Consider the following 27422-nt stretch of genomic DNA (forward strand, 5'->3'; position numbering starts at 1 on the left):
CAAACAGCAAAGGGGCAAAGATCAGTGGATTATTTCCCGGATCAGGGTTGGACTCTCCTTTTTTTTTTCTTTGCGTTAGTCCTTGGTGCCCGAACTTTGAGTTTCGGAGCAAGTCACATGGTCTGAAACAGCCATCAGCCCCGTTGGAACAGGTTTGGCACCAAGCTCTTCCTGCCTGGCCTCAGCCCCACCTGACTGCCTGCAGAGAAGGGAGCCAGCCGCCAGCACCACACCTGGCCCTGAGCTCCAGCCGCAGGGGAGACACTGCAGCCCAGCCTCCGTGGGGGTTCCTGCAAATCCTAACCTGAGCCTCTCCCTGTGAGTACTCAAGAGACCCGGGTCCTTGGGTGGGCTGCTGGGGTTGTTCATGGAGACAGGACCAGCCAACAGAAAATTTTTCCATTTTTCTAGCTAACAAGTGGTTCGCTATGGGTGTCAAGCATTTTTAGCCTACAGACCTCTTCAAGAGGCATACAACTGCAGCCGGTCCCACTTGTCATTCCAAAGGGAAAGAAATCACAGGAATTAAAGGGTCTGGGAGAAACGCTCACATGCATACCCAGGGGACACAGGACGGTCACGCAGCACCGTGTGTGGTGGAAAGAAATGTTGTCTAGCCAGCTTCTGACTCAGGGCAACTGCACGCACAGAGGATCATCATGAGCCATAGGGTTTCCACAGGCTGATTTTTGGGAAATAGATTGCCAGGCCTTTCTCCCTAGTCTGTCTTAGTCTGGAAGCACTGCTGAAACCTGTTCAGCATCACAGCCTCCACTGACAGCTGGGTGGTAGGTTTGCTTGAGGTGCATTGGCTAGGAATCGCACCCTGGCCTCCTACACGTGGGCAAAAATTCTACCACTGAAACACCACTCCCCTCTGGAGAAAAACTAGAAACAGCCTAATGCCTACCCACAGGAGCGCAGATAAATCAGTTTTGGTTTGTTCATATATAGAACAGTTAAAATGTGAAGTAGCATCGTATCCATCAACGTGATAAATCTCTAACACACTATGTACAAACACTATGTGCGCGATTATGCTGCTTATACAACATTCGAAACATGCAAAAATACCATATATTGTTTGTAGACAGATACATATGAAGAAAATGATTTATTTAATGTGCCTACTAGTGACCTCTGGGCAGAGAAGGCAGGGACCAGAACAGAAGGGAACCAAAAGGGATCAGCTTTGCTTTAATGATGCATACCCAAACCCTGGTGGCATAGTGGTTAAGTGCTACAGCTGCTAACCAAAGGGTCGGCAGTTCGAATCCGCCAGGCGCTCCTTGGAAACTCTACGGGGCAGTTCTACTCTGTCCTATAGGGTCACTATGAGTCAGAATCGACTCAACGGCACTGGGTTTGGTTTTTGGTTACCCTTAAGATGAAATCCGAAGCACCAACTGTTTAGGCTTGTTCAGTCTGCATACTGGGTGCACAGATATCTGTTATCCCATTTGCAGGACTTTTTTTATATGCTTGGAATAGTCCACAGTTTAAATGCATGTTTGAATTCTTTAAATGGATTGTGGTTGTTGCTAGGTGCCATCAAGTCAATTTCCGGTCCTCATGTGACAGAGTAGAACTGCCCCATAGGGTTTCCTAGGCTGTCATCTTTATGGGAGCAGATCGCCAGGTCTTTCTTTCAAGGCATCTCTGGGTGGACTAGAATCTCCAACCTTTTGGTTAGCAGCAAGCATGTTAACCATCTGTACCACCCAGAGACTCCAAATAAAGGTCGCTGTTTTGTGCCGTCCAGTTGGTTCCAAGTCACGGCAATCCCATGTGACAGAGCAGAACTGCCACCTAGGGTCTCCTAGACTGTCATCTTTACGGGAGCAGATTGCCAAGTCTTTCTCCTAAGGAGCCACTGGTGGGCTTGAACTGCCAACCTTCTGGTTAGCACTACGCCATCAGGGCTCTTTTTACGTGGATTAATGGGTCCAAATGCCAGTGCTGGGAGGGAGGGGAGTGACTCAGTGGGAACATGGGTGTGGCCAAGCCAGGTGTGTCCCCACGGAGTGGGAGGCTGGCCGGGTGACCTGAGGTCCTCCCGAGGTAAGATTCTAGATTCCTTAGCGTAGCGCCTGGACAGCCGCAGCTAGGGGCTTTCCCAGCAAGCTGTGCTGAGTGCTTTATGCAAACAGACCAGAGATTGTGAAATGGACAGGCAGAGTCTGCCCGGAGGCTGCATCTCAGCCACTCAGAGACTTGTCTTCCCGAGACTGGCTCTGCTTCTACGGTTTAGGGTTCGGTTAGAGTAGACAGTGCCAGGTGCTCAATCTTATGTAGAGCGTTTGTGTGTTTGAGGTTCAGCGCTGGGTGGAAACTGGATGTGGCAAAAAGTGTGAAGCTCATTCTAAAGCAACAGGAGCTGGGGAAACCCTGTAGAGCGGGTGAGGAGCTCTTGTCACCCCCTGGTCAGTGTGCAGACTGGTGGCCAGCTCCCATGACCATTTGCAGTAAGTGTCCCTGCAGGGCGGGCATCCTCCACTCTGCCCTGAGCCTCCGCCACCTGCCCTGCACCCAGGATTCGAGTCCTGGGTGGGTGGAGAGGGCGTTACAGCCACCACAAGCAGGGAGAGGGAACATCTGCCCACTTGGACCACTGACTAGACAGCAGGGCCCACCAGCCTCCCATCGAGGGTGACACTTCCATGCTGAAAAATGGCAGGCGTCCCCCGCCAAGTAAAGCCAGGGCACTGTCTATGCAAGGGTGCACCTGGGTGGTGCAAACAGTAAATGTACTCAGCTACTAACCGAAAGGTTAGAGGTTTGAGTCCACCCAGAGGCACACTGAAAGAAAGGCCTGGCGATCTACTTCCAAAAAATCAGCCATTGAAAACACTGTGGAGCACAGTTCTATTCGGACACACATGTGGTCATGATGAGTCAGAGTCAACTCAAAGGCAACTAGCTTTCTACGCGAGACACAGCTTTTGCCCCGTTTCCACCACGTTGCCAGGACCCCGGGAGAGGCCTCTGGTGGCTGGGTTCCGGGGTCCACCACCCAAAGCATTCCCATCTATCTGAGAACAGCGTTTCTCAGCCTTGTTTCCATCATCGCCTCCTTGACAGCCTTGCCAGATGTTTTCCCGAACTGACCTCTGATGGAACTTCTTTTGAAAACTTTTTACTGGGAGGAAGTATGTGTAACAATCATTTCTACGTGTAGAGCTGAGTGACAGGGGCTACATTCAGCAGCAGCTCTAGTGACAAACTGCACACCGGCTCATGCAGCCTGTATATCAGGAGTCCCTGACTGGCGTGGCGATTAAGTGCTCGACTACTAGCAGAAAGGTTGGTGGTTCAAATCTACCCAGGAGAAAGCCCCAGTGATCTCCTTCCAAAAGGTCACAGCCTTGAAAACCCTGTGGAGCACAGTTCTACTCTGACACACAGGTTTGCCATGAGTCCGAACCGACCCGATGGCAGCCAACAGCTACAAGTGTGTGTATCTGTGCTTTACAAACACAAGATAAGAATTTTCGCCCCGTTGGGGGCCCTGTTGCCCCCGTTGAGATCCATATTCTAGACCAAGGAGGGAATTGGTCTCGCTTTTAATGTCACCCTTGTTTGTTCGGCACATTACCCCGGGGCCAGGATCAGCTTCCTGAGACTCCAAGGCCCAGTCTGCCCACATAGGGAAACTGATCTGACATCAATCACAGCGATGGGCCTTACTCCCCATCAGCCACAGGAGCCGGGTAGGCAGGAGGCTGCGATCATTGTGCAAATGTGCGTTCTACTCTGCAAATGGATCACCCCTTCTCCGGCCATGGCCTGGGCAAGCCCTGAAGCCGCTTTCTGGTTCCAGCCCCCTGCCCCTCTCCAGGTCTCCCAGTGCCGGCCATGGCCGAGCTGTGTCGCACGGAGTCGGCGCTGATGGCACTGGATGAGGAGCATCTGTGGGAGATGCTGGACAGTCACCGCTGCCGGATCCTGTGCAGTGTGTGCCCCAGCCGCCTCACCCCCTACCTGCGCCAGGCCAGGGTGCTGGGCCAGCTGGATGAGGAGGAGGTGCTGCACAGCCCCCGGCTCACCAACACCGCCATGCGAGCTGGTGAGGTGCCGCGCCACCCCCACCCGGCCCCCAGACCTGGCGTCCTGACCCGGCCCCCTGACCCAGCCCCCAAACCCGACCCCCATATCCTGCCCCCAGACCTGACCCCCAGATCCCAGCCCCAGACCCGGCCCCCTGATCTGGCCCCCAGACCCAGCCCCTTGACCCAGCCCCCTCATCTGGCTCCCTGACCCAGCCCCCGGACCAGGCCTCCTGACCCCGGCCCCCTGACTTGGCCCCTGCTGACCTCAGCCTCCATCACCACGTAGCCAGCTAGACCTGCTCTTTCTTCTTCCTTCCTTCATCTCTCCCTCCCTATCTCCCTTCCTTCCTTCCTCCCTCTCCCCTCCTTCCTCCCTCCCTCCTTCCCCCTTCCTTCTTTTCTTTCTAACTGCTCTATGGAGATATAATTAACACACTGTACAGTTCTCCCATGTGAGGTGCACAATTCAGTGGTTTTAGTATATTCATATATCTGTACCACCATCACTAGCGTCTATTTTAGAGCATTTTCATCACCCCGTAAAGAAGCCCCACAACTTTAGCTATCACCCCATCCTAGTTACCTAGGGCTGCTGTAACAAAAATGCCAGAAGGGATGGCTTTAAAGAACAGGAATATACGGTCTCACAGTTTTGAGGCTGGGGGTCAGAATTCAGGGTGTTCACACTGCCGAGCTCTCTCTCTGTGGGCTCTGGGGGAGATCTGGGTCTCTTTCAGTTTCTGCAGTTCCAGGCGTTCCTTAGCTGCCTGTAAATGTATCTTCATCTGCTTCCGTCCTCCCCCTACCCCTGCCCCCGGTGTTTGTGACTCTCTCTTTTCCCTCTTATGAGATCACTCAGAAAGGATTAGGTTTAGGACATGAGTCGGAACCGCTCACACCTGACAACAACAACTACTGCTCTGGTAAGCCCACTGCTGTTGAGTCGATTCTGACTCCTAGTGACCCTATAGGACAGAGTAGAACTGCCCCATAGCATTTCCAAGGCCGTAACCTTTACAGAAGCAGACTGCTATGTCTTTCTCCTGTGGAGCGGCCGGTGGGTTTGAACCACCGACCTCTCTGCTGGCAGCTGAGTACTTAACCATTGCATCACCATGGCTCCTTCCTACTCTGGTATGACCTCATTAACGTAAAAGAAAAACCCTTCTTCCCAAACAGGGAACCCTCCCTGGTTGGGTCCATCGGCATCATACAGTATTTCTACTACAGTCTCTGGCAAATATCTCTGAGGAAATATTTTGCAAAAACTTCATGTAAGGAATTCCAGGACTTCCGGCCAACATGGCGCCATAGACAGAAGCACCACACCGTCCCTCTACAGCAAGACCCAAAAAACTAAGTAAAACAGAGACAAACGTTATTCCTGGGACCTGAAGTGTCAAATGAAGAGATAAAGAACGCAGCCAAGCACCGAATGGAATAAGAAACTGACAGGGGACAGAGAACGAGGAGAGAGACGTGCGGAGGGCCCCATCGCTAACGCAGCATGGATCCGCCATCTTGGACTCCCGTTGGGGATCGGCGGATAGGGAGCAGGGAAAAGCAGCTTCGGGGGACTCCCAGCAGAGACAGAGCACCCGGTAACCAGCAATACACACTTTCCCACCCCATTCTCTCCCCGCTGCTCTACCTCTCATCTTGCTGTCTGGCTGCAGTGGCTCAGCAGGCCGGGAAGTGCAGCGTCCTGCTTGGATTCGCCCCACCCACGTTAGAGTTCAGGGGACAGTCAAGGAAAGCAGCTTCACGCAGTTCTCAACAGGACACAGAGCACCCGGTAATGAGCGATATATGCTTTCCTAGCCTCCGCCTTCTTGCTCCCCCTTCGGCCTCCTCACCTTCCCCGAGGTCTCTTGGCCAGGAGGCAACTGCTTTGGCCTCAGGCTGCTTGGATTCGGCCTGCTCACACTGGCCGCGCTCCTGAGCTGGTGTTGGTTCTGTCTCTCTTGGTTTCTTCTGTGCCTCCTACCACCTCGGGGGAGGTGTTTCTCTGGAACACCAGGCTCCGTGTACCATCTTTGCTTTTTGAAAGGCTGTGAAGCCACACTCAACTGGGGAACCACACCCCCGGCTGGCAACACCACACTGGTGGGATCCCTGGGGCTTTTTTTTTTTTTTTTTTTTGCCTTGTTTTGCTTGTCTTTTCACAGCTTGGGAGCCCCTTCTATCCGGGCTGCACTGCACAGCTTAGGAGCCAGCCCCCCCACCCCCTGCCCCAATCTGCACAGCTGCGTAGGTGGGATCCCTGGGGCATTTCTTTCTTTTTTTTCTTTGTCTCTCTTTTTCCCTTTCTGTCTTTCTTCATTTCCCAGTTCTCATCTCTCTACACTTATCTTCTTTTCCTGTCTCCTGAACACCTGGTGCTGTGTGACATCTATACCCCATCTAGCGAGGCTATACTGTGCAGCCTGGGAGCCACTTCCCTGGTCTTAGACGCCCTACTAGTGGGACTCTGGGACTCCTGGGGGCTTTTCTTTCCTTTCTAAATTTCTATCTATTTTTTCTTTCTATTTCCCTTTTTCTGTTGCCTTTTTTTCCATTTCTTGGTTTCTTTTCTCTCCACTCCAATGGCAAGCTCTCAGCACTTTTTTCTTTCTTTGCTTGTTTATTTTTAGCTCCTGTTTCTGCCTCCTCTTTTCTATACCCCATTAGCTGCACACATCACAACCTCCCTCCTCTTTCCTGCCTACCCACACCATGCACTGAACATCACACCCCCAAGCGGCACAGGCATGGCCTACTGGAACCTGCCCAGCACTGATTCCTGGCCCACGCTGTCGGCCCTAAAACCTGCCACAAACAACCCATCCTAGCTCCTCCTCTTCAGTTGGACCTGCCTGCTGCACCATAGCTGATTGACTGGCCCTGCCCATTGGACAAGGAGGTGAAAAGTATTGTGACTACAGATGAGGAAACAACAAAGAACACACAACCTGCCTGCTCACATATAACCAAATAAAACAAAAAAGCAGGACGAAACAAACAAATCTGCAATCAAGAAATGAAGAAAATAACTACTGAATGTCCCAAAGACAGCAGACAATATCAAAACGTATGAAAAAAACAGGACAGGATGGTTCTAGTAGGCATCCAAAATAAAACATCAGATGACTTTCCAGTAGAAGAAGAGGCACTAGGACTACCTGACAGGGAATTCAAATCTATAATATTCAGAGCAATGCAAGAGTTGAAGCAAAAAGCAGACAAAAGTGAGGAAAAAATGGACAAACTTATGGGAAAGGCAGATAAATTCATGGAGAATACAGACCAAAAAAAAAAAAAAAATGGAATTCAGGAAAGTAATACAGGAACAAAATGCAAAAATAAGCTCACAACTAGAAATCATACAAAAACAACAATTGGAAATCCAAAAGATAAAAAACAAAAATTCAGAAATGGACAGTGTCATAGAAGGACTGAGGAGCAGGTTTGAAACAGTGGGAGACAGAATCAGCAAAATTGAAGACAAACACTTGGATTCAACTCTGAGGAAAAATCAGAATAAAGAACAAAGAAAAATGAAGAAACCCTGAGAATTATGTGGGATACGATCAAAAGCAGAATTTGCTGGTGATCAGACTTCCAGAACAGGGAGAGAAAATGGAAAACACAGAGAAGATCATTGAAGAATTGCTGACAGAAAACTTCCCTAATATCATGAATGATGAAAAGCTAACCATCCAAGAAGCTCAACGAACACCATGTAGGATAGACCCCAAAAGAAAAACACCAAGGCATATCATAATCACACTCTCTAAAACCAAAGACCAAGAAAAAATCCTGACAGCAGCTTGAGAAAAGCAAAAAGTCACATACAGAGGAGAAACATTAAGACTAAACTCTGATTATTTGGCAGAAACCATGCAGGCAAGAAGGCAATGGAATGACATGTATAAAACCTTGAGAGAAAAAAATTGCCAAACGAGAATAATATATCCTGCAAAACTGTCATTCAAATATGATGGTGAAATTAGGACATTTCCAGATAAACAGAAATTAAGGGAATATGTAAAAACCAAACCAAACTTACAAGAATTATTAAAGGGAGTCCTTGGGTCTGAGAACAAACAACATCAGACCACAGCCTAAATTTAGGAGGCAAGATTGTACTAGCCATATACCAACCTAGAAAAGGAACTCTCAAGGACTATCTCAAACCAAAACAATTGCAACAGGGAACCAGAGAGGTTAATCTGTATATGACAACAATGTCAGAACAATAAAAGAGGGAATAAATCGTATAGGTATAGAACTTTCTAATGGAGAGGAAGGTAAGGCAATACCAAGTAATAGTAAACTGGTTCAAACCTAGGAAGATAAGGGTAAATTTCAAGGTAACCACAAAGAAACTTAAAAAACCTACTCATCAAAAAAAGAAGAACATAAAGTCTCAATAAAAACAAAATCTACAAAAACAAAAGAAATGAAAAAGAAACTCAAACAAAAGGAACTCAGCACAGGAAAGTGAGAGGAACAAAGAAAATGTTAGCACCACAAAAAAAGCACTACAAAATGACAACAATAAACTCACACCTATCAATAATTACTCTGAATGTAAATGGCCTAAGTGCACCCATAAAGAGACACAGAGTGACAGAACAGATTAAAAAAACAGGATCCATCAATATGCCACCTACAAGAGACACACCTTAGAAACAAAGATGTAAATTTATTAAAAATCAAAAGATGGAAAAAATATATCAAGCAAATAACTACCAAAAAAGAGCAGGAGTGGCAATACTAATCTCATATAAGATAGACTTTAAAACAAAATCCACCATAAAAGACAAAGAATGATTAAAGGGACAATCTGTCATGAAGACTAAACCATAATAAACATCTATGCACCCAATGATAGGGCTCCAAAATACATAAAACAATTTCTAACAGCATTGAAAACAGAAATTGACAGTTCCACAATAATAGTAGGAGACTTCAACACACCACTCTCAGTAAAGGACAGAACATCTAGAGAGAAACTCAACAAAAATACAGAAGAGCTAAAGAGCACAATCAGCGAACTTGACCTCATAGACATATATAGAACACTCCACCCAACAGCTGCGAGGTACACATTTTTTTCCAATGCACATGGAACAGTCTCCAGAATAGATCACATCTTAGGCCACAGAGCAACCCTCAACAAAATCCAAAACATCGAGATAATACAAAGTATCTTCTCTGATCACAATGACATCAAAGTAGAAATTAAAAACAGGAAGAGCAAGGGAAAAAAATCGATTGCATGGAAAGTGAATAACACCCTGCTTAAAAACCACTGTGTAATGGAGAAATCGAAGATGGAATCAAAAAGTTCCTAGAATCAAACGAGAATGAAAACACATCATACAAAACCTTGGGGACCCAGCAAAGGCAGTCCTCAGAGGTCAATTTATAGTACTAGATGCACACATCAAAAAAGAAGAAAGGGACAAAATCAAAACATTAGTTACACAACTTGAACAAATAGAGAACAGCAAAAGCAGCCCACAGCCACTAGAAGAAAGGAAATAATAAAGATCAGAGCAGAAGTAAATGAAATAGAGAATAGAAAAACAATAGAAAGGATCAACAAAACCAAAAGTTGGTTCTTCAAAAGGATCAACAAAATTGACAAACCACTGGCCAAATTGACAAAAGAAAAACAGGAGAGAACACAACCCAAATAAGAAATGAAATGAGGGACATTACAACAGACCCAACTGAAATAAGATGGATCATAACAGAATTATGAAAAACTATACTCCAACAAACTTGAAAACCTAGAGGAAATGGACAAATTTCTAGAGACACGCTACCTACCCAAAATAACACAAAAACGACGTTGAAAATCTGAACAGACCCATAACAAAAGAAAAGACTGAAAAGGTAATTTAAGAAAACCCAACCAAAAAAAGCGCTGGCCCAGATGGCTTCACTGGAGAATTCTACCAAACATTCAGAGAAGAGCTTACTACTCAAACTATTTCAGATCATAGAAAAGGAAGCAATACTTCTGAATTCATTCTATGAAGCCAGCATAACCCTGATACCAAAACCATGCAAAGATACCACAAAAAAAGAAAATTACAGACCAATATGTCTTTTGAATACGGATTCAAAAATTCTCAACAAAATTCCAGCCAATAGAATTCAGCATCATATTAAAAAAATAACACACCATGACCAAGTAGGATTCATACCAGATATGCAAGGATGGTTCAGCATTAGAAAATCAATGTAACTTACCACCTAAATAAAAGGAAAGAATCACATGATCAACAATCGACACCGAAAAGGCATTCGACAAAGTCCAACACCCATTCCTGATAAAAATAAACTCTCAATAAAATAGGTATAACGGGAAATTTCTCAACATAATAAAGGGCATCTATGCAAAACCAACGGCCAACATCATTCTCAGTGGAGAGAGGCTGAAAACATTTCCCTTGAGAACAGGAACAAGACAAGGATGCCCTTTATCACCACTCCTACTTAACATTGTGTTGGAAGTCTTAGCTAGAGCAATAAGGCAAGAAACAGAAATAAAGGGCATCCAAATTGGTAATGAAGAAAAACTTTCCCTATTTGTGGGTGATACGATACTATACTTAGAAAATCCAAAAGACTCCACCAGAAGACTGGTGGAATTAATAGAAAGATTCAGCAGAGTTGCAGGATACAATATCAACATACAAAAATCACTTGGATTCCTGTACACCAATAACAAGAACGATGAAAAGGAAAACAATGCCATTTATAATTGCCGCTAAAAAAATAAAATACTTGGGAATAAATCTAACCAGGGATGTAAAAGACCTACACAAATAAAACTACAAAACACTACTGCCAAGAAGCCAAAAGAGATCTACATAAATGGAAAAACATACCATGCTCGCGGATAGGTAGACTCAACTTTGAAAAGATGACAATTCTACCCTAAGCAGTTTACAAATACAATACCAATCCAGATACCAACAACATTCTTTAAAGAGATGGAAAAACTTACCATTAACTTTATATGGAAAAGGAAGAGGCCCTGGATAAGTAAAGTACTACTGAAGAAGAAGAATAAAGTAGGAAAACTCGCACTACCTGACCTCAGAACCTACTATATGGCTACGGTAGTCATAACAGCCTGGTACTGGTACAACGACAGATACACTGACCAATGGAACAGAGTTGAGAACCCAGATGTAAATCCATTCACCTATGGTCACCTGATCTTTGACAAGGGCCCAAAGTCCATCAACTGGGGAAAAGACAGTCTTTTTAACAAATTGTGCTGCCAAAACTGGATGTCCATCTGCAAAAAAAATGAAACAGAACCTATACCTCACACCATATACAAAATGGATCAAAAACCTAAATATAAAGCCAAAAACTATGAAGTTCATAGAAGAAAAAGTGGGATCAATGCTAGAGGCCCTAATACACGGCATTCAAAAACCTGTTACTGTCAAGTCAATTCCAACTCATAGTGACACTATAGGACAGAGTAGGACTGCCCTGTAGGGTTTCCAGGGAGCACCTGGTGGATTTGAATTGCCAACCTCTTGGTCAGCAGCCTCTTGGTTAGCAGCCATAGCTCTTAACCACTACGCCACCAGGGTTTCTGGCATTAACAGGATACAAATCACAACCAACAACACACAAGCTCTAGAGGATAAGCTAGATAACTGGGATCTTCTAAAAATTAAACACCTATGCTTATCAAAAGACTTCACCAAAAGAGTAAAAAGAGAACCTACAGATTGCGAAAAAAAATTTGGCTATTAAAATCAGACAGAGGTCTAATCTCTTAACATCTACAAGAAAATCCAATACCTCTACAGCAAAAATATAATCCAGTTAAAAAATGGGCAAAGGATATAACAGACACTTCACCAAAGAAGACATTCAAGTGGCCAACAGACATGAGGAAATGCTCACGATCTCTAGCCATCAGAGAAATGCAAATCAAAACCACAATGAGATACCATTGCCATGAATCAATAAACAGAAAATAACAAATATTGGAGAGGCTGTGGGGAGATCGGAACTCTTATGCACTGTTGGTGGGAATGCAAAATGATACAACCATTTTGGAAAATGATCTGGGGCTTCCTTAGAAAGCTAGAAATAGAAATACCGTTTGAGCAATCCCACTCCTAGGAATATATCATAGAGAAAAAGGAGTCATCACACAAATAGACATATGCACACACCTGTTCATTGCAGCATTGTTCACAATAGCAAAAGATGGAAACAACGTAGATGCCCATCAACAGATGAATGGATAAAGTGTGGTACATACACACAATGGAGTATTATGCAACGATAAAGAACAACGATGAATCTGTGAAGCATCTCATAATGTGGGTGCATCTGGAGGACATTATCCTGAGTGAAATAAATCAATCACCAAAGGACAAATATTGTTTGAGACCACTACTGAAAAAAACTCATGAAAAGGTTTACATACAAAAAGAAAAAACCTTTGATGGTTACAAGGGTGGGGAGGGGTGAGAATGGAAAAACACTTAATAGATAAGTGGTAACTTTGGCGAAGGGTAAGATAGTACACAATACTGGGGAAGCCAGCACAGCCTGTACAGGGCAGGGCCATGGTAGTTCCATAGACACACCCAAACTCCCCAAGGGACCGAGTGGCTGGGTCGAGGGCTGTGGGGACCATGGTCTCAGGGAACATCTAGCTCAATTGGCATAACATAGCTTATAAAGAAAATATTCTACATTCTACTTTGATGAGTAGCATCTGGGGTCTTAAAAGCCTGTGAGCGGCCATCTAGGATACTTTACCAATCTCACCCCTTTGGGAGGAAGGAAGAATGAAGAAAACTAAAGACACAAGGGAAAGATTAGTCCAAAGGACTAATGGACCACATCTACCACGGCCTCCACCAGACTGAGTCCGGTACAACAAGATGGGGCCCGGCTACCACCACTGACTGCTCTGACAGGGCTCACAATAGAAGGTCCTGGACAGAGCTGGAGAAAAATGTAGAATGAAATTCTAACCCAAAAAGAAAGACCAGACTTGCTGGCCTGACAGAGACTGGAGAAACCCTGAGAGTATGGACACCGGACACCCTTTCAGCTCGTAATGAGGTCATTCCTGAGGTTCACTCTTCAGCCAAAGATTGAACAGGCCCATGGAACAAAACAGGACTGAAGGGGCACGCCAGCCCTGGGGCGGGGACTGGAAGGCAGGAGGGGATAGGAAAGCTGGTAATAGGAAACCCAGGTTTGGTAAGGGAGAGTGTTCACATGTCGTGGGGTTGTTAACCAATGTCATACAACAATGTGTGTACGAGCTGTTCGATGAGAAACTAGTTTGTTCTGTAAACCTTCATCTAAAGTTCAATTAAAAAAAAAAGAATTCCAAAATATTTCTTCCCTCAAATGTAGACACATAGATTTCCAATTATTTTGCCAACAAAATGATTAAGTTGATGCCGTAGTAGCATCCTAGGGCTGGGTCACTTGAAACAACAGAAATTTGTCGTCTCATGGTCCTGGAGGCCAGATGGCCAAAATCCAGGTGTGGGCAGGGCTGTGCTGGCCCTGAAGGCTCCAGGAGAGGATCCTTCCTTGTCTCTTTGAGCTTCTGGCAACCCCAGGCTTGTGGGCACATCAGTCCAATCTCTGCTGCCATTTTCTCCCCACAGAGATCCTAGAAAACAGCTCTCGCCACCCCCATCCCTAAACATGCCAGGGCCCCCCACTCCAGTCCCCTCGTGGGGAAGCCAGCCCAGCGTGCTGTTAGCTGAAGGAGTGGTCTTCTCTCTCCAGGGCACCTGCTAGACCTACTGAAGACTCGTGGGAAGAATGGGGCCATCGCCTTCCTGGAGAGCCTCAAGTTCCATAACCCTGATGTCTATACCCTGCTCACCGGGCTGCAGCCCGCTGTGGACTTCAGCAACTTCAGTGGTGAGAGCTGGCCTATGATGGGGGTGGCGGTGGGCAGGACCTCCAGGCATGGGCTTCTAAGAGTCTCTGGTTCCCAGCACCCTTGGGTGGTCCTTCCTTGCCTGCCCTGGTCCAAACGTGGACCCTGCTTCCTCTTGGGAAAGATTCTGAACCTGCAACAGCCCTACCCCACTAATCATTTCAGGGTGAGGAGGAGAAGCAGCCCGTTTCCAAAGCAAAGGTCTGTACCTAACTACCCCCGCACCGTGAAGAGACCCTTGTGTGGGGCGGGATCCTGCATTTGAGAGGCGCAGGCCCAGGGGAAGCGTATCTGGTCCCTAGAAAAGCCTGTGGAACTTACCTTTCCTTTGCCAGCCATTTGCTGGAGCGAGGGGGCCGCCAGTCCCCGCGCCCCAGCCAGGGCACTGGGAGCGGCCTATGGAGGATGGCATAGACTCCTTCCAGGGGCAAGGGGAACTGAGGCAAAGCCTGCGCCTCACAAAGAGCCTTCTGTGCGTTTGCCCACCACCTGAGTAAAAGCCCGCTCCTGCTTGGTGGGAGATAAGGCCATTCTGGTTAATCTATTGATTTTAGATTTCCCCGGAGGAGCCACTGAGATTTAGGTCTTCAGAGGAGCAGGACTGATGGAATTCAAAATAACGACTAAAACACATTTTGTTTTCCTGGTTTTGAAACAGCGTCTAAGGAGTTATATAGCCTACCCAGGCTGCACATTAGGTGGGGGTACATAGAGGTCCCTGGGTGGTATAAACGGTTTGCACTCAGCTACTAACCGAAAGGTTGGCGGTTTGAATCCACCCAGCAGTGCTGCAGAAGAAAGGCCTGGCAATCTGCTTCCGTAAGATTACAGGCAAGAAAAGCCTGTGGAGCAGTTTACTCTTAACATACAGAGTTGTCGTAAGTCAGAATCGGTTGGTTTGTTTTGGTTTGCACAGAGTTGTATTCTGCGGATTTGTACTCTTTATTACGGGCTTCTTAGGGTGGCGTTAACGTGTGTTGGCCAGTGGGAGCTGGGCTGGATAAGCAGGAGCTCGGGGAGGCCACCCGGGGTGACTGGTGCTGCAAGGAGTGGGCGGGCACTCCTCCTACTTAAGCTGCTGGTGGCACTGTTTCTTTAGCTACAATGCCAGGTCTGGTCAAGGCCTGGGAACTCTTAATGAGATGGGCAGATTAGGGTGGGGGGTTCTGCTGGAATCAGGCAGAGGATCTTGAAGGTCCTGGAGGAATAGGGTGTTCATGGCCTGGGCCCACCCGTGCCACACCGTCCGCAGGGCTCATCGAGACATCCAAGCTGACCGAGTGCCTGGCCGGGGCCATTGGCAGCCTGCAGGAGGAGCTGAGCCAGGAGCAGCGGCAGAAGGCGGCCCTGCAACAGCAGTACCAGCGGCTGCGGGAGAGCCTGGGCCTGGCTGAGGCCCGCGTGGAGAGCCTGCAAGTGCTGGAGGCTGATCACAGCCGCATGGAGCGTGAGGTCAGTGCCCGCTTCCAGGAGGTGCTGAAGCTGAAGGACGAGCTGCTCAGCCTCTCCCTGCACTACAGCAACGCGCTGCAGGAGAAGGAGCTGGCCACCACGCGCTGCCGTGGCCTGCAGGAGGAGGTGGGCCTCGGGGGCTGCAGGGGAGGTGGGGGCCTGCAGAGGAAGTGGGTGTTGGGGGGGTCTGCAGGAGGAGGTAGACGTGGGGGGGCCTGCAGGGGAGATGGGCACTGGGGGCCTGTAGGGGAGGTAGGGGGCCTGCAGGAGGAGGTGGGGGACCTCCTGGAGTAGGTGGGCATTGGGGGGTCTGCAGGGGTGGTGAGCATCGGGGGATCTGCAGGAGGAGGTGGGCATCAGTGGGCCTGTAGAGGAGGTGGGGGGCCTGCAGGAGGAGGTATAGGACCTGCTGGAGGAGGTGGGCATTGGGGGGCCTGCTGGGGAGGTGGGTGTCAGGGTGCTTGTAGGAGAAGGTAGACACCACGGGGTCTGCAGCATGAGGGTGCCGGCTGCTTGGCTGGTGGTCTCCTTTGGTCCCTGACCCCTGAGTACCCTTCAGCTTGTGCCTTTGCACTCGCTGTTCCATCTGCCTGGACCCCCCCTTCCTCGCCCTGCAAGCCCAGGGGTGGTGCGACACCCTGCCCTGGCATCCAGACTCCATGGGCTTGCCTCCCAGGGAAAGACCCTTCTCCCCAGGGGCACCACCCCAGCACAGGAGAGGTCAAGCCTGGTGGCTTGAGGTCTGAGGCTCTTGCGACCTTGTCCAGCATGAAGAGGGGCAGCAGTGAGGCGGTTTCCCAGACCACCACCCTAAACAGACAGCACACTGGGCGGGAGGTGGCGAGTTTGCAAGGGGACTGGGAGTCATCGCACGGTCTGCGAACGTGTCCTTCGTCCCCCAGCACTCCTGCCCAATCGAACTTGACTTCCCTCTTTCTGTTTACTTACTGATTTTCCTGAATCCAAATGCCCTGTATCTGCTGCAGTTAGCAGAATATGGAGACAGAGAAGCCAGGATGCCCGGGGAAACGCTCCAGGGCCTTCACTCCCACTGCTGAGGCGAATCACTTTAACAATAGAAATGGTGGAGGCTGACCCCCAGGGCTCCTTGTCCTAGTCCTGGGACCCCAGCCTGGTAATGGAGCCACCACGCTCCATCTAACAAGGAAGGCTAACATGTCTTCCTACTCCCATGAGGAGCTGCAGCTCTTTATTCCATAAAACCCTCTAGTGGAGTTTGGGCTCCTCCTGGGTCTAGAGCAGCCGCACTTGGGAGGAGGGGTGAGGGAGAAATGACCCTTACATCATCTTCCTCTCCCCCCACCCTCCCCTCGGCCAGCTGTACCTGATGAAGCAGGAGCTGCAACGAGCCCAGATGGCCTCTTCCTGTGAGCGGGAGTTTCGAGAGCAGTCCCTGAAGATGGCCAGCAGCCTGGAGTCAGAAGACGAGGAGCTGAGCCGCCTAAAAGAGGAGAACGAGAAACTCAGGTCACTGACATTCAGTATGGTAGGTTCTGGGGGCAGTTCCTTCCCTGGAAGCTCACTGGGCACTTTCCTGCATCAGCCTACAGTGCCCAAACCAAAAACACCAAACCAGTAGCCGTGGAGTCGGTGCCAACTCTTGGTGACACCATGTGTGCGGAGTAGAACAGTGCTCCATACAGTTTTCCGTGGCTGATTTTTCAGAAGCAGGTGCCTCTTGGTGGACTTGAACCGTTAAAGGTTTGGTTAGTGGAACACTTAACCCTTTGCACCACCCAGGGACTCCACTCCTGCCTAATGAGCAGTTGTTACGTACCATTGAGTCAGTTGCGACTCATAGGGACCCTACGTACCACAGAATGAAATACTGCCCAATCCTGCGCCATCCCTACAATCACTGTTATGCTGGAGCCCGTTGTTGCAGCCACTGTGTCAGTCCACCTAGTTGAGGGTCTTCCTCTTTTCCGCTGACCCTGTACTTTACCAAGCATGATGTCCTTCTCCAGGGACTGATCCCTCCTGACAACATGTCCAAAGTAGATAAGACACAGTCTTCTAAGGAGCATTCTGGTTGTACTTCTTCCAAGACAGATTTGTTTGTTCTTTTGGCAGTCCATGGTACATTCAATATTCTTCACCAACACCACAATTCAAAGGCTTCAATTCTTCTTGCCTCTTCCTTATTCGTTGTCCAGCTTTCACATGCATGTAATATGATTGAAAACACCATGGCTTGGGTCAGGCACACCTTAGTCTTCAAGGTGGTCTCTTTGCTTTTCAACACTTTGAAGAGGTCCTTTGCAGCAGATTTACCCAATAGAATGCGTCTTTTGATTTCTCGAGTGCTGCTTTCATGGCTGTTGATTGTGGATCCAAGTAAAATGAAATCCTTGAAAACTTGAATCTTTCCTCTGTTTATCATGATGTAGCTTATTGGTCCAGTAGTGAGGATTTTTGTTTTCTTTATGTTGAGGTGTAATCCATACTGAAGGCTGTGGTCTTTGATCTTCATCAGCAAATGCTTCAAGTCCTCTTCACTTTCAGCAAGCAAGGTTGTGTCATCTGCATAACACAGGTTGTTCATGAGTCTCCCTCTAATCCTGATGCCATGTTCTTCTTCATATAGTCCACCTTCTCGGATTATTCTCAGCATGCAGATTAAATAGGTATGGTGAAAGGATACAACCCTGATGCACACCTTTCCTGACTTTAAACCACTCAGTATCCCCTTGTTCTATCCAAACAGCTACCTCTTGGTCTATGTACAGGTTCCTCATGAGCACAATTAAGTATTCTAGAATTCCCATTCTTCACAATGTTATCTGTAATTTGTTATGATCCACACAGTCGAATGCATTTGCATAGTCAATAAAACACAGGTAAACACCTGGTATTCTCTGCTTTCAGCCAGGATCCATCTGACATCAACAGTGATATCCCTCGTTCCACATCCTCTTCTGAATCTGGCTTGAATTTCTGGCAGTTCCCTATCTATACTGTTGCAGCTGCTTTTGAATGATCTTCAGCAAAATTTTGCTTGTGTGTGATCTTAATGATATTGTTCAATAATTTCCACATTCAGTTGATCACCTTTCTCAGGAATAGGCATAAATATGGGTCTCTTCCAGTCGGTTGGCCAGGTAGCTGTCTTCCAGATTTCTTGGCATAGACAAGTGCGCACCTCCAGCGCTGCATCCGTTTGTTGAAACATCTCAGTTGGTATTCCATCAGTTCCTGGAGACTTGTTCTTCTCTAATGCCTTCAGTGCAGCTTGGACTTCCTCCCTCAGCACAGTCAGTTCCTGTTCATATGCTACCTCTTGAAATAGTTGAACGTCAACTAATTCTTTTTGGTATAGTGACTCTGTGTTTTCCTTCCACCATCTTTTGTTGCTTCCTCGTCGTTTAATATTTTCCCCATGGAATCCTTCACTATTGCAACTTGAAGCTTGAATTTTTTCTTCAGTTTTTTTTTGGCCTGAGAAACACCGAGCGTGCTCTTCCCTTTTGGTTTTCCATCTCCAGCTCTTTGCACATGTCATTATAATACTTTACTTTGTCTTCTCAAGCCACCCTTTGAAATCTTCTATTCTATTCTTTTACTTCATCATTTCTTCCTTTTGCTTTAGCTGCTTGACGTTTAAGGGCAAGTTTCAGAGTCTTCTCGGACATCCATCTTAGTCTTTTCTTTCTTTCTTTTCTGTCTTTTCAGTGACCTCTTGCTTTCTTCATGTATGACGCCCTAGATGTCATTCCACAACTCGTCTGGTCTTCGGTCATTAGTGTTCAATGCGTCAAATACATTCTTGAGATGTCTCTAAATTCAGGTGGGATATACTCAAGGTCGTACTTTGGCTCTCGTGGACTTGCTCTGATTTTCTTCAGTTTCAACTTGGACTTGCATATGAGCAATTGATGGTCTGTTCCACAGTTGGCCCCTGGCCATGTTCTGACTGATGATATTGAGCTTTTCCATCATCTCTGTCCACAGATGTAGTTGATTTGATTCCTGTATGTTCTATCTGGCAAGGCCCATGTGTATAGTCGCTGTTTATGTGGGTGAAAAAAAGGTATTTGCAATGAAGAAGTCGTTGATCTTGCAGAATTCTGTCATGCATTGTTTCTGTCACCAAGGCTATATTTTCCAACTACCGATGCTTCTTCGTTTCCAACTTTTGCATTCCAATCTCTAGTAATTATCGATGCATCCTGATTGCATGTTCCATCAATTTCAGACTGCAGAAGCTGATAAAAATCTTCTATTTTTTCATCTTTGGCCCTAGTTGTTGGTGCATAAATTTGAATAAGAGTCGTATTAACTGGTCTTCCTTGTAGGTGTATGGATATTATCCTATCACTGACAGCATTGTACTTCAGGATATATCTTGAAATGTTCTTTTTGACGATGAATGGAATGCAACACCATTCTTCTTCAAGTTGCCCTTCCCGGCATAGTAGACTATATGATTGTCCTATTCAAAATGGCCAATACCTGTCCATTTCAGCTCACTAATGCCTAGGATACTGATGTTTATGGGTTCTATTTCATTTTTGATGATTTCCAATTTTCCTAGATTCATACTTCATACATTCCAGGTTCTGATTATTAATGGATGTTTGCAGCTGTTTCTCCTCATTTTGAGCCATGCCACATCAGCAAATGAAGGTCCCAAAAGCTTCATTAAGATCAACTCTAAGGAGGCAGCTCTTCCCCAGTCATCTTCTGAGTGCCTTCCAACCTGGGGGGCTCATCTTCCAGCACTATATCAGACAGTGTTCCACTGCTGTTCATAAGGTTTTCACTGGCTAATGCTTTTCAGAAGTAGACTGCCGGGTCCTTCTTCCTAGTCTGCTTTAGTCTGGAAGCTCAGCTGAAACCTGTCCTCCATGGGTGATCCTGCTGGTATCTGAATACTGGTGGCATAGCTTCCAGCATCACAGCAAAACACAAGCCTCCACAATACGACAAACTGACAGACACGTGGGGGAAATGAACAGTAAGAAGGCAAAATCCATCTACAAGCTCAACCTTAGTCTCAGGACTCGATGATGGGGCCTCCTCCCTGGGGAGCAGCCTTCTGAAGGCCAGGTCCCTGGCTGACCCCGGGGCTGACTTGTCTTTGCCCCAGGTGGAGAAGGACATCCTGGAGCAGAGCCTGGACGAGGCCCTGGAGAGCAAGCAGGAGCTGGTGGATCGAATCCACTCACTGAGGGCACGGGCTGTGGCTGCTGAGAGACAACGCAAGCAGGTGAGAGCATGTCCTCCTTTCTCTGTCACCCTCCCAGGCTGTACCCCGTGTCAGGGCAGGCGCTGCATTGTGGAGACATGGACTCCACCTTCGCTTTGCTGATTTGTTGGTTCACTCGTTCATTCCTTGACCAAAGCTCTAGTGAGCACCAACTCACAGTCCATGTCCTCAAGGTCACGGTGGAGTTTGTAGCGTGGTAAGAAACTAGTCGGTCAGGCAAATGAGTGATTGAAACCCAGGGTGATTCAGTGTTGGGGCCCCCAGAAGTCAGGGATTTAGTCGATACAAAAGGCCAGAGGAGTAAACCGATCTCAAAAGGACAAGTATTGTATGATCTCACTTATATGAAACATCTGTTGTTGTTGTTAGTTCCTGTCAAGTCGACTCTGACTCATGGTGACCCCTTGTGTGGAGACCAGAACTGCTCCATAGGATTTTCCAGGCTGTGACCTTTCAGAAGCAGATTGCCAGGCCTTTCTTCCAAGGCACCTCTAGGTGGTTCTAACTGACAACCATTCGGTAGTAGTCGAGCACTTAACCATTTGTGCCACCCAGAGGGTCCATGACACATCTAGAATGGGCACTTTAGAGACCAAGGTTTATTAGTGGTTACCATGGACAGAAGGAAGGAAGAGAGGGGAGCCACTGATTAGGAAGCACTGGGTTTCTGACGATGGTGATGGAAACTCTGGCTACGGATGTTGGTGATAGCTGCACATGATGGCGGTAATTGATGTCACTAAATTGTACCCACGAAAAAGTTAAATTGGCAAATACTATTATTATATATATATATTTTACAATAGCAACAACAGCAAAAACTAAGGCGAGACACTTATATGGAATATCTAGAATAAGTCAATGTACAGAGACCAAAGTTGGTTAGTGGTTCCAAGGGGAGGGGGAGGGGAGGTGGGAGTCGTCGCTGAGGGGCACGGAGCTGCTGTTAGGGGTCACAGATCATCTGGAAACGGATGGTGGTAGTGGTTGTACTACATGACAAATGTCATTAAATTTTGAAAAATTATTAAAGAAGGGTGAGAGAAGAATGGGGAGAAAGGAGAAGGTGGAAGAGAGGACACAGGGTAGAGGGCAATTATTTATGCATTTGAGGACTTAAATGAAAACCACAAACACACATGCAAAGTACACAATACACACTTTCATGACTAGCTTCAAACAGAATCAGCACAGCAAGTCCAAGACCCAGCACAAAACCTGGCCCATAAGAGGCCAGGATGAAGTGGCTGGGCTTCACCCCCAGAGCCACCTCGCTCTTCCTGCAGCCTGGCCCCACCCGGCTCAGTGCAGACCCTCTGAGCTGCTGACCTTCTCTGGCCTGTGTCCCCCTCTGTCCAGTACTGGGAGGAGAAGGAGAAGACGCTGCTCCAGTTCCAGAAAACCAAGGTGGACTGTGAGATCTACAAGGAGAAGGTGAACGCCCTGCAGGGCCAGGTGGTCGAACTGCAGAAGGAGCGAGACAAGGTACCCGTAGAGGCCTAGGGGCTCGGAGCACAGAGGCCCCCTTGATGAGTCTCAGCTCGGGGGCCCCTGCTGCTGCCCAGAAGGTAGTCTCATGGCTCACCCCGTTCTTGGTGGCAGCTAGTCCCAGATTTGGGGTGCCTTTCCTTGGTTAGGAGCCCCTGGCTGGTGCAAATGGTTAACAGACTCGGCTGCTAACCAAAAGGTTGGAGGTTTGAGTGTGCCTAGAGGTGCCTCAGAAGAAAGACCTGGCCACCTAGTTTTGAAAAATCGGCCATTGCAAACCCTATAGAGTGCAGTTCTACTCTGACACATATGGGGTTGTCATGAGTTGGGGTGACTTGATGGCAGCTGTTTTTCTTTTTTCTTTCCCCCACCCCCTTTGTCCATGTGAGGTTTTTGAAAGCCACCAGCCCCATCATCTACCCATGTGCTTACTGTCTGTGTGCCCGGTGTTTATTTCGGGGCTATGATGTCTGACCCCCATGTATCTGTCAGTTTGTCATACTGTGGGGGCTTGTGTGTTGCTGTGATGCTGGAAGCTATGCCACCAGTATTCAGATACCAGCAGGGTCACCCATGGAGGACAGGTTTCAGCTGAGCTTCCAGACCAAGACAGACTAGGAAGAAGGACCCGGCAGTCTACTTCTGAAAAGCATTAGCCAGTGAAAACCTTATGAACAGCAGCGGAACACTGTCTGATATAGTGCTGGAAGATGAGCCCCCCAGGTTGGAAGGCACTCAAAAGATGACTGGGGAAGAGCTGCCTCCTCAAAGTAGAGTCGACCTTAATGACGTGGATGGAATAAAGCTTTCGGGACCTTCATTTGCTGATGTGGCACGACTCAAAATGAGAAGAAACAGCTGCAAACATCCATTAATAATCAGAACCTGGAATGTATGAAGTATGAATCTAGGAAAATTGGAAATCATCAAAAATGAAATGGAACACATAAACATCGATATCCTAGGCATTAGTGAACTTAAATGGACTGGTACTGGCCGTTTTGAATAGGACAATCATATAGTCTACTATGCTGGGAATGACAACTCGAAGAGGAATGGTGTTGCATTCATCATCAAAAAGAACTTTTCAAGATCTATGCTGAAGTACAAAGCTGTCAGTGATAGGATAATATCCATACGCCTACAAGGAAGACCAGTTAATACGACTCTTATTCAAATTTACGCACCAACCACTAGGGCCAAAGATGAAGAAATAGAAGATTTTTATCAGCTTCTGCAGTCTGAAATTGATTGAACATGCAATCAAGATGCATTGATAATTACTGGTGATGGGAATGCAAAAGCTGGAAACAAAGAAGGGTCAGTAGTTGGAAAATATGGCCTTGGTGATAGAAACGATGCCAGAGATCGAATGATAGAATTTTGCAAGACCAATGACTTCTTCATTGCAAATACCTTCTTTCACCAACATAAACAGCGACTATACACATGGACCTTGCCAGATGGAACACACAGAAATCAAATTGACTATATCTGTGGAAAGAGACGATGGAAAAGCTCAATATCATCAGACAGAACAAGGCCAGGGGCTGACTGTGGAACAGACCATCAATTGATCCTATACAAGTCCAAGTTGAAACTGAAGAAAATCAGAGCAAGTCCACGAGAGCCAAAATAGGACCTTGAGTATATCCCACCTGAATTTAGAGACGATCTGAAGAACAGATTTGACACACTGAACACTAGTGACTGAAGACCAGACGAGTTGTGGAATGACATCAAGGACATCATCCATGAAGAAAGCAAGAGGTCACTGAAAAGACAGGAAAGATGGATGTCAGAGGAGACTCTGAAACTTGCTCTTGAGCGTCAAGCAGCTAAAGCAAAAGGAAGAATTGATGAAATAAAAGAACTGAACAGAAGATTTCAAAGGGCCTCTTGAGAGGACAAAGTAAAGTATTATAATGACATGTGCAAAGAGCTGGAGATGGAAAACCAAAAGGGAAGAACACGCTCGGCGTTTCTCAAGCTAAAAGAACTGAAGAAAAAATTCAAGCTTCAAGTTGCAATAGTGAAGGATTCCATGGGGAAAATATTAAACGATGCAGGAAGCATCAAAAGAAGATGGAAGGAATACACAGAGTCATTATACCAAAAAGAATTAGTCGATATTCAACCATTTCAAGAGGTGGAATATGATCAGGAACCGGTGGTACTGAAGGAAGAAGTCCAAGCTGCTCTGAAGGCATTGGTGAAAAACAAGGCTCCAGGAACTGATGGAATGTCAATTGAGATGTTTCAACAAACAGATGCAGCGCTGGAGGTGCTCACTCGTCTGTGCCAAGAAATATGGATGACAGCTTCCTGGCCAACCGACTGGAAGAGACCCATATTTATGCCTATTGCCAAGAAAGGTAATCCAACTGAATGTGGAAATTATAGAACAATGTTGTTAATATCACACGCAAGCAAAATTTTGCTGAAGATCATTCAAAAACAGCTGCAGCAATATATCGACAGGGAACTGCCAGAAATTCAGGCCAGTTTCAGAAGAGGACGTGGAACCAGGGATATCATTGCTGATGTCAGATGGATCCTGCCTGAAAGCAGAGAATACCAGAAGGATGTTTACCTGTGTTTTATTGACTATGCAAAGGCATTCGACTGTGTGGATCGTAACAAACTATGGATAACACTGCGAAGAATGGGAATTCCAGAACACTTAATTGTGCTCATGAGGAACCTTTACATAGATCAAGAGGCAGTTGTTTGGACAGAACAGGGGGATACTGATTTGTTTGAAGTCAGGAGAGGTGTGCGTCAGGGTTGTATTCTTTCACTATACCTATTTAATCTGTATGCTGAGCAAATAATACGAGAATCTGGACTATATGAAGACGAACGGGGCATCAGGATTGGTGGAAGATTCATTAACAACCTGAGTTATGCAGATGACACACCTTGCTTGCTGAAAGTGAAGAGGACTTGAAGCACTTACTCATGAAGATCAAAGACCACAGCCTTCACTATGGATTGCACCTCAACAAAGAAAACAAAAATCCTTACAACTGGACCAACGAGCAACATCATGGTAAACGGAGAAACGATTGAAATTGTCAAGGACTTCATTTTTCTTGGATCCACAATCAACAGCCATGGAAGCAGCAGTCAGGAAATCAGAAGACATGTTGCATTGGGTAAATCTGCTGTAAAGGACCTCTTCAAAGTTTTGAGCAAAGATGTCACCCTGAAGACTAGGGTGCGCCTGACCCAAGCCATGGTATTTTCAATCGCATCATATGCATGTGAAAGCTGGACAATGAATAAGGAAGACCGAAGAAGAGTTGACGCCTTTGAATTGTGGTGTTGGCGAAGAATAGTGAATACACCATGGACTGCCAATAGAACGAACCAATCTGTTTTGGAAACAGTGCGGCCAGAATGCTTCTTAGAGGCAAGGATGGCGAGACTGTGGCTTACATACTTTGGGCATGTTGTCAGGAGGGATCAGTCCCTGGAGAAGGACATCACGCTTGGCAGAGTACCGGGTCAGCGGAAAAGAGGAAGACCCTCAACGAGGTGGACTTACACAGTGGCTGCAACAATGAGCTCAAGCATAACAACGATTGTGAGGATGGCGCAGGACTGGGCAGTGTTTTGTTCTGTTGTGCAGAGGGTCGCTATGAGCCGGAACCGACTCGAGGGCACCTAACAACAACAACAACATGACGTCTGAGAAACAGAGCCTCCACTTCATGTTCCGATACGAGTTTCCATCGCATCCACCCATGCTCATGGCGCCCCCATGCGTGTCAGGGCAGAACTGTGCTCCGCAGAGTTTTCAATGGCTGATTTTTCGGAAGTAGATCACCAGGCCTTTCTTCCAAGGTGCTTCTGGGTAGACTCGAACCTCCAATTTTTTGGTTAGCAGCCAAGCGTGTTGACCATGTACACCACCCAGGGACTCCAAGTACCAAGAGCTCCAAATATTGAATTCTTTTAAAACTGCACACACCCGCCTGCGTTGTACATCCATGCGGGTTTGTACATCTCAGAGCGAAGCCTGCGTTGGTGCCCGCTGGATGAGTTCTTATCAAACGCAGAAAAGAAACAGGGTCACTTGCTTTGGCAGAGTCTCTCCTTGCTTGTCCTGTTGGCCCGTCTTCTTTAAGTGTTTAACGTGTGGGCTCCTGCTGCCTCTTGGCTCCCAGGCATACGCAGCCAGAGACCAGGCCCAAATGGAGATCTCCCAGGGGCTGACGGAGAAGGACTCGCTCCGCAGAAAACTGTTTGCGCTGACGGAGGAAGTCTGCGAGCTGCGCAAACAGCTCCGCAAGCTGCAGACGGACTCGCCAAGCGGGGTGAGTGCTTCCCTGCTAAGGCCCTGGCGTGAGGGCTGCGGAGCAGGGTTGCTCATAGTGGGCTCGGGAGGTGGGGCTGGGGATGTGGGTGGTGGGTGCGGGAGGTGGGGCTGGCTACCGGGTGACAGGTGTGCAGGAGGTGGAGGTGGGCTGGCTGTGGGAAGACAGATGTGCGGGAGGTGGGGCAGGGGAAGCGGCAGCTCAGTGCATCCCATCCCATGTGTAGGAGGACGTCGACGATGGCCACCTGGGCAAGCCGAGTCTACTCCTGGGTCTCTGTTTGTGGCAGCATTGTCATGTTATAGACTGGGTAGCTCAGCAGAAGGCTCTGGAACCCGAAAAGTGTGGAGTTGGGTGAAGAAAGTGGCTCTGAAACCGTGCAGGCAGCTGCTTACTTTTAGGCTGTGCATTCCTGAAACGAATGAACGTCCACCATCTAAGAGCTGAGCCATCCGCAGAGGCGGGCTGAGAGGGAGGGCTGTTTCCAAACAGCTGAAATTACTGTAACCCCTCAGTTATGGTTCCTGAAGGCACTGCCTCCAGCTTCAGGTGCCCAGGGGCCTGGGGGGGTCGCTATCAGACCTCTTCCCATGGGGGCCGCCTGCCCTTCCTCACCACCCCACCCCTGGCAGCTCCCCACATCACCATGTTTGAATATCTATATCGATCATATATGTATATATATATGTATATGGTTATTCTTAGGTGCTCTCAAGTGGATTCTGATTCATAGCAACCCCATGGGATGGAGCAGAACTGTCCCATAGGGTTTCCTAGGCTATAATCTTTACGAGAACAGATCACCAGGTCTTTTCTCCCTCAGAGCCACAGGGTAGGGGTTCCAACGCCAGCCTTTGGGTTAGCTGCAGAGCGCTTAACCATTTTGCTACCGGGGCTTCTTTGTGTGTGTGTGTGTGTGTGTGTGTGTGTGT

The 27422-nt window shown here is 47.4% G+C and overlaps 1 protein-coding gene across 10 annotated transcripts in view; it reads left to right on the plus strand.

The window, feature by feature from the left end:
• Nucleotides 1–212: 212 nt before the first annotated feature.
• CARD14 (caspase recruitment domain family member 14) overlaps nucleotides 213–27422 on the plus strand; it is a 51581-nt gene continuing 24371 nt past the window's right edge. For 7 of the 10 annotated variants that reach the window (XR_007513948.1, XR_007513949.1, XM_049858970.1 and 4 more), the window contains exons 1-8: nucleotides 213–318; nucleotides 3821–4066; nucleotides 13842–13979; nucleotides 15251–15576; nucleotides 16790–16957; nucleotides 20561–20680; nucleotides 22040–22165; nucleotides 26341–26490. Coding sequence is in view for 8 of the 10 variants with exons in the window: in XM_049858970.1 (XP_049714927.1) it covers nucleotides 3856–4066; nucleotides 13842–13979; nucleotides 15251–15576; nucleotides 16790–16957; nucleotides 20561–20680; nucleotides 22040–22165; nucleotides 26341–26490 (1239 nt within the window). In the remaining 2 variants the exon portion in view is untranslated. Of the gene's footprint in view, nucleotides 319–3820; nucleotides 4067–13841; nucleotides 13980–14181; nucleotides 14200–15250; nucleotides 15577–16789; nucleotides 16958–20560; nucleotides 20681–22039; nucleotides 22166–26340; nucleotides 26491–27422 lie in introns of those variants that run through there. The other 3 variants (XM_049858971.1, XM_049858974.1, XM_049858978.1) reach the window with 3 other exon arrangements.

The sequence above is a fragment of the Elephas maximus genome, chromosome 19 (genome assembly GCF_024166365.1).
Source record: "Elephas maximus indicus isolate mEleMax1 chromosome 19, mEleMax1 primary haplotype, whole genome shotgun sequence".
Classification (NCBI taxonomy): Eukaryota; Metazoa; Chordata; class Mammalia; order Proboscidea; family Elephantidae; genus Elephas; species Elephas maximus.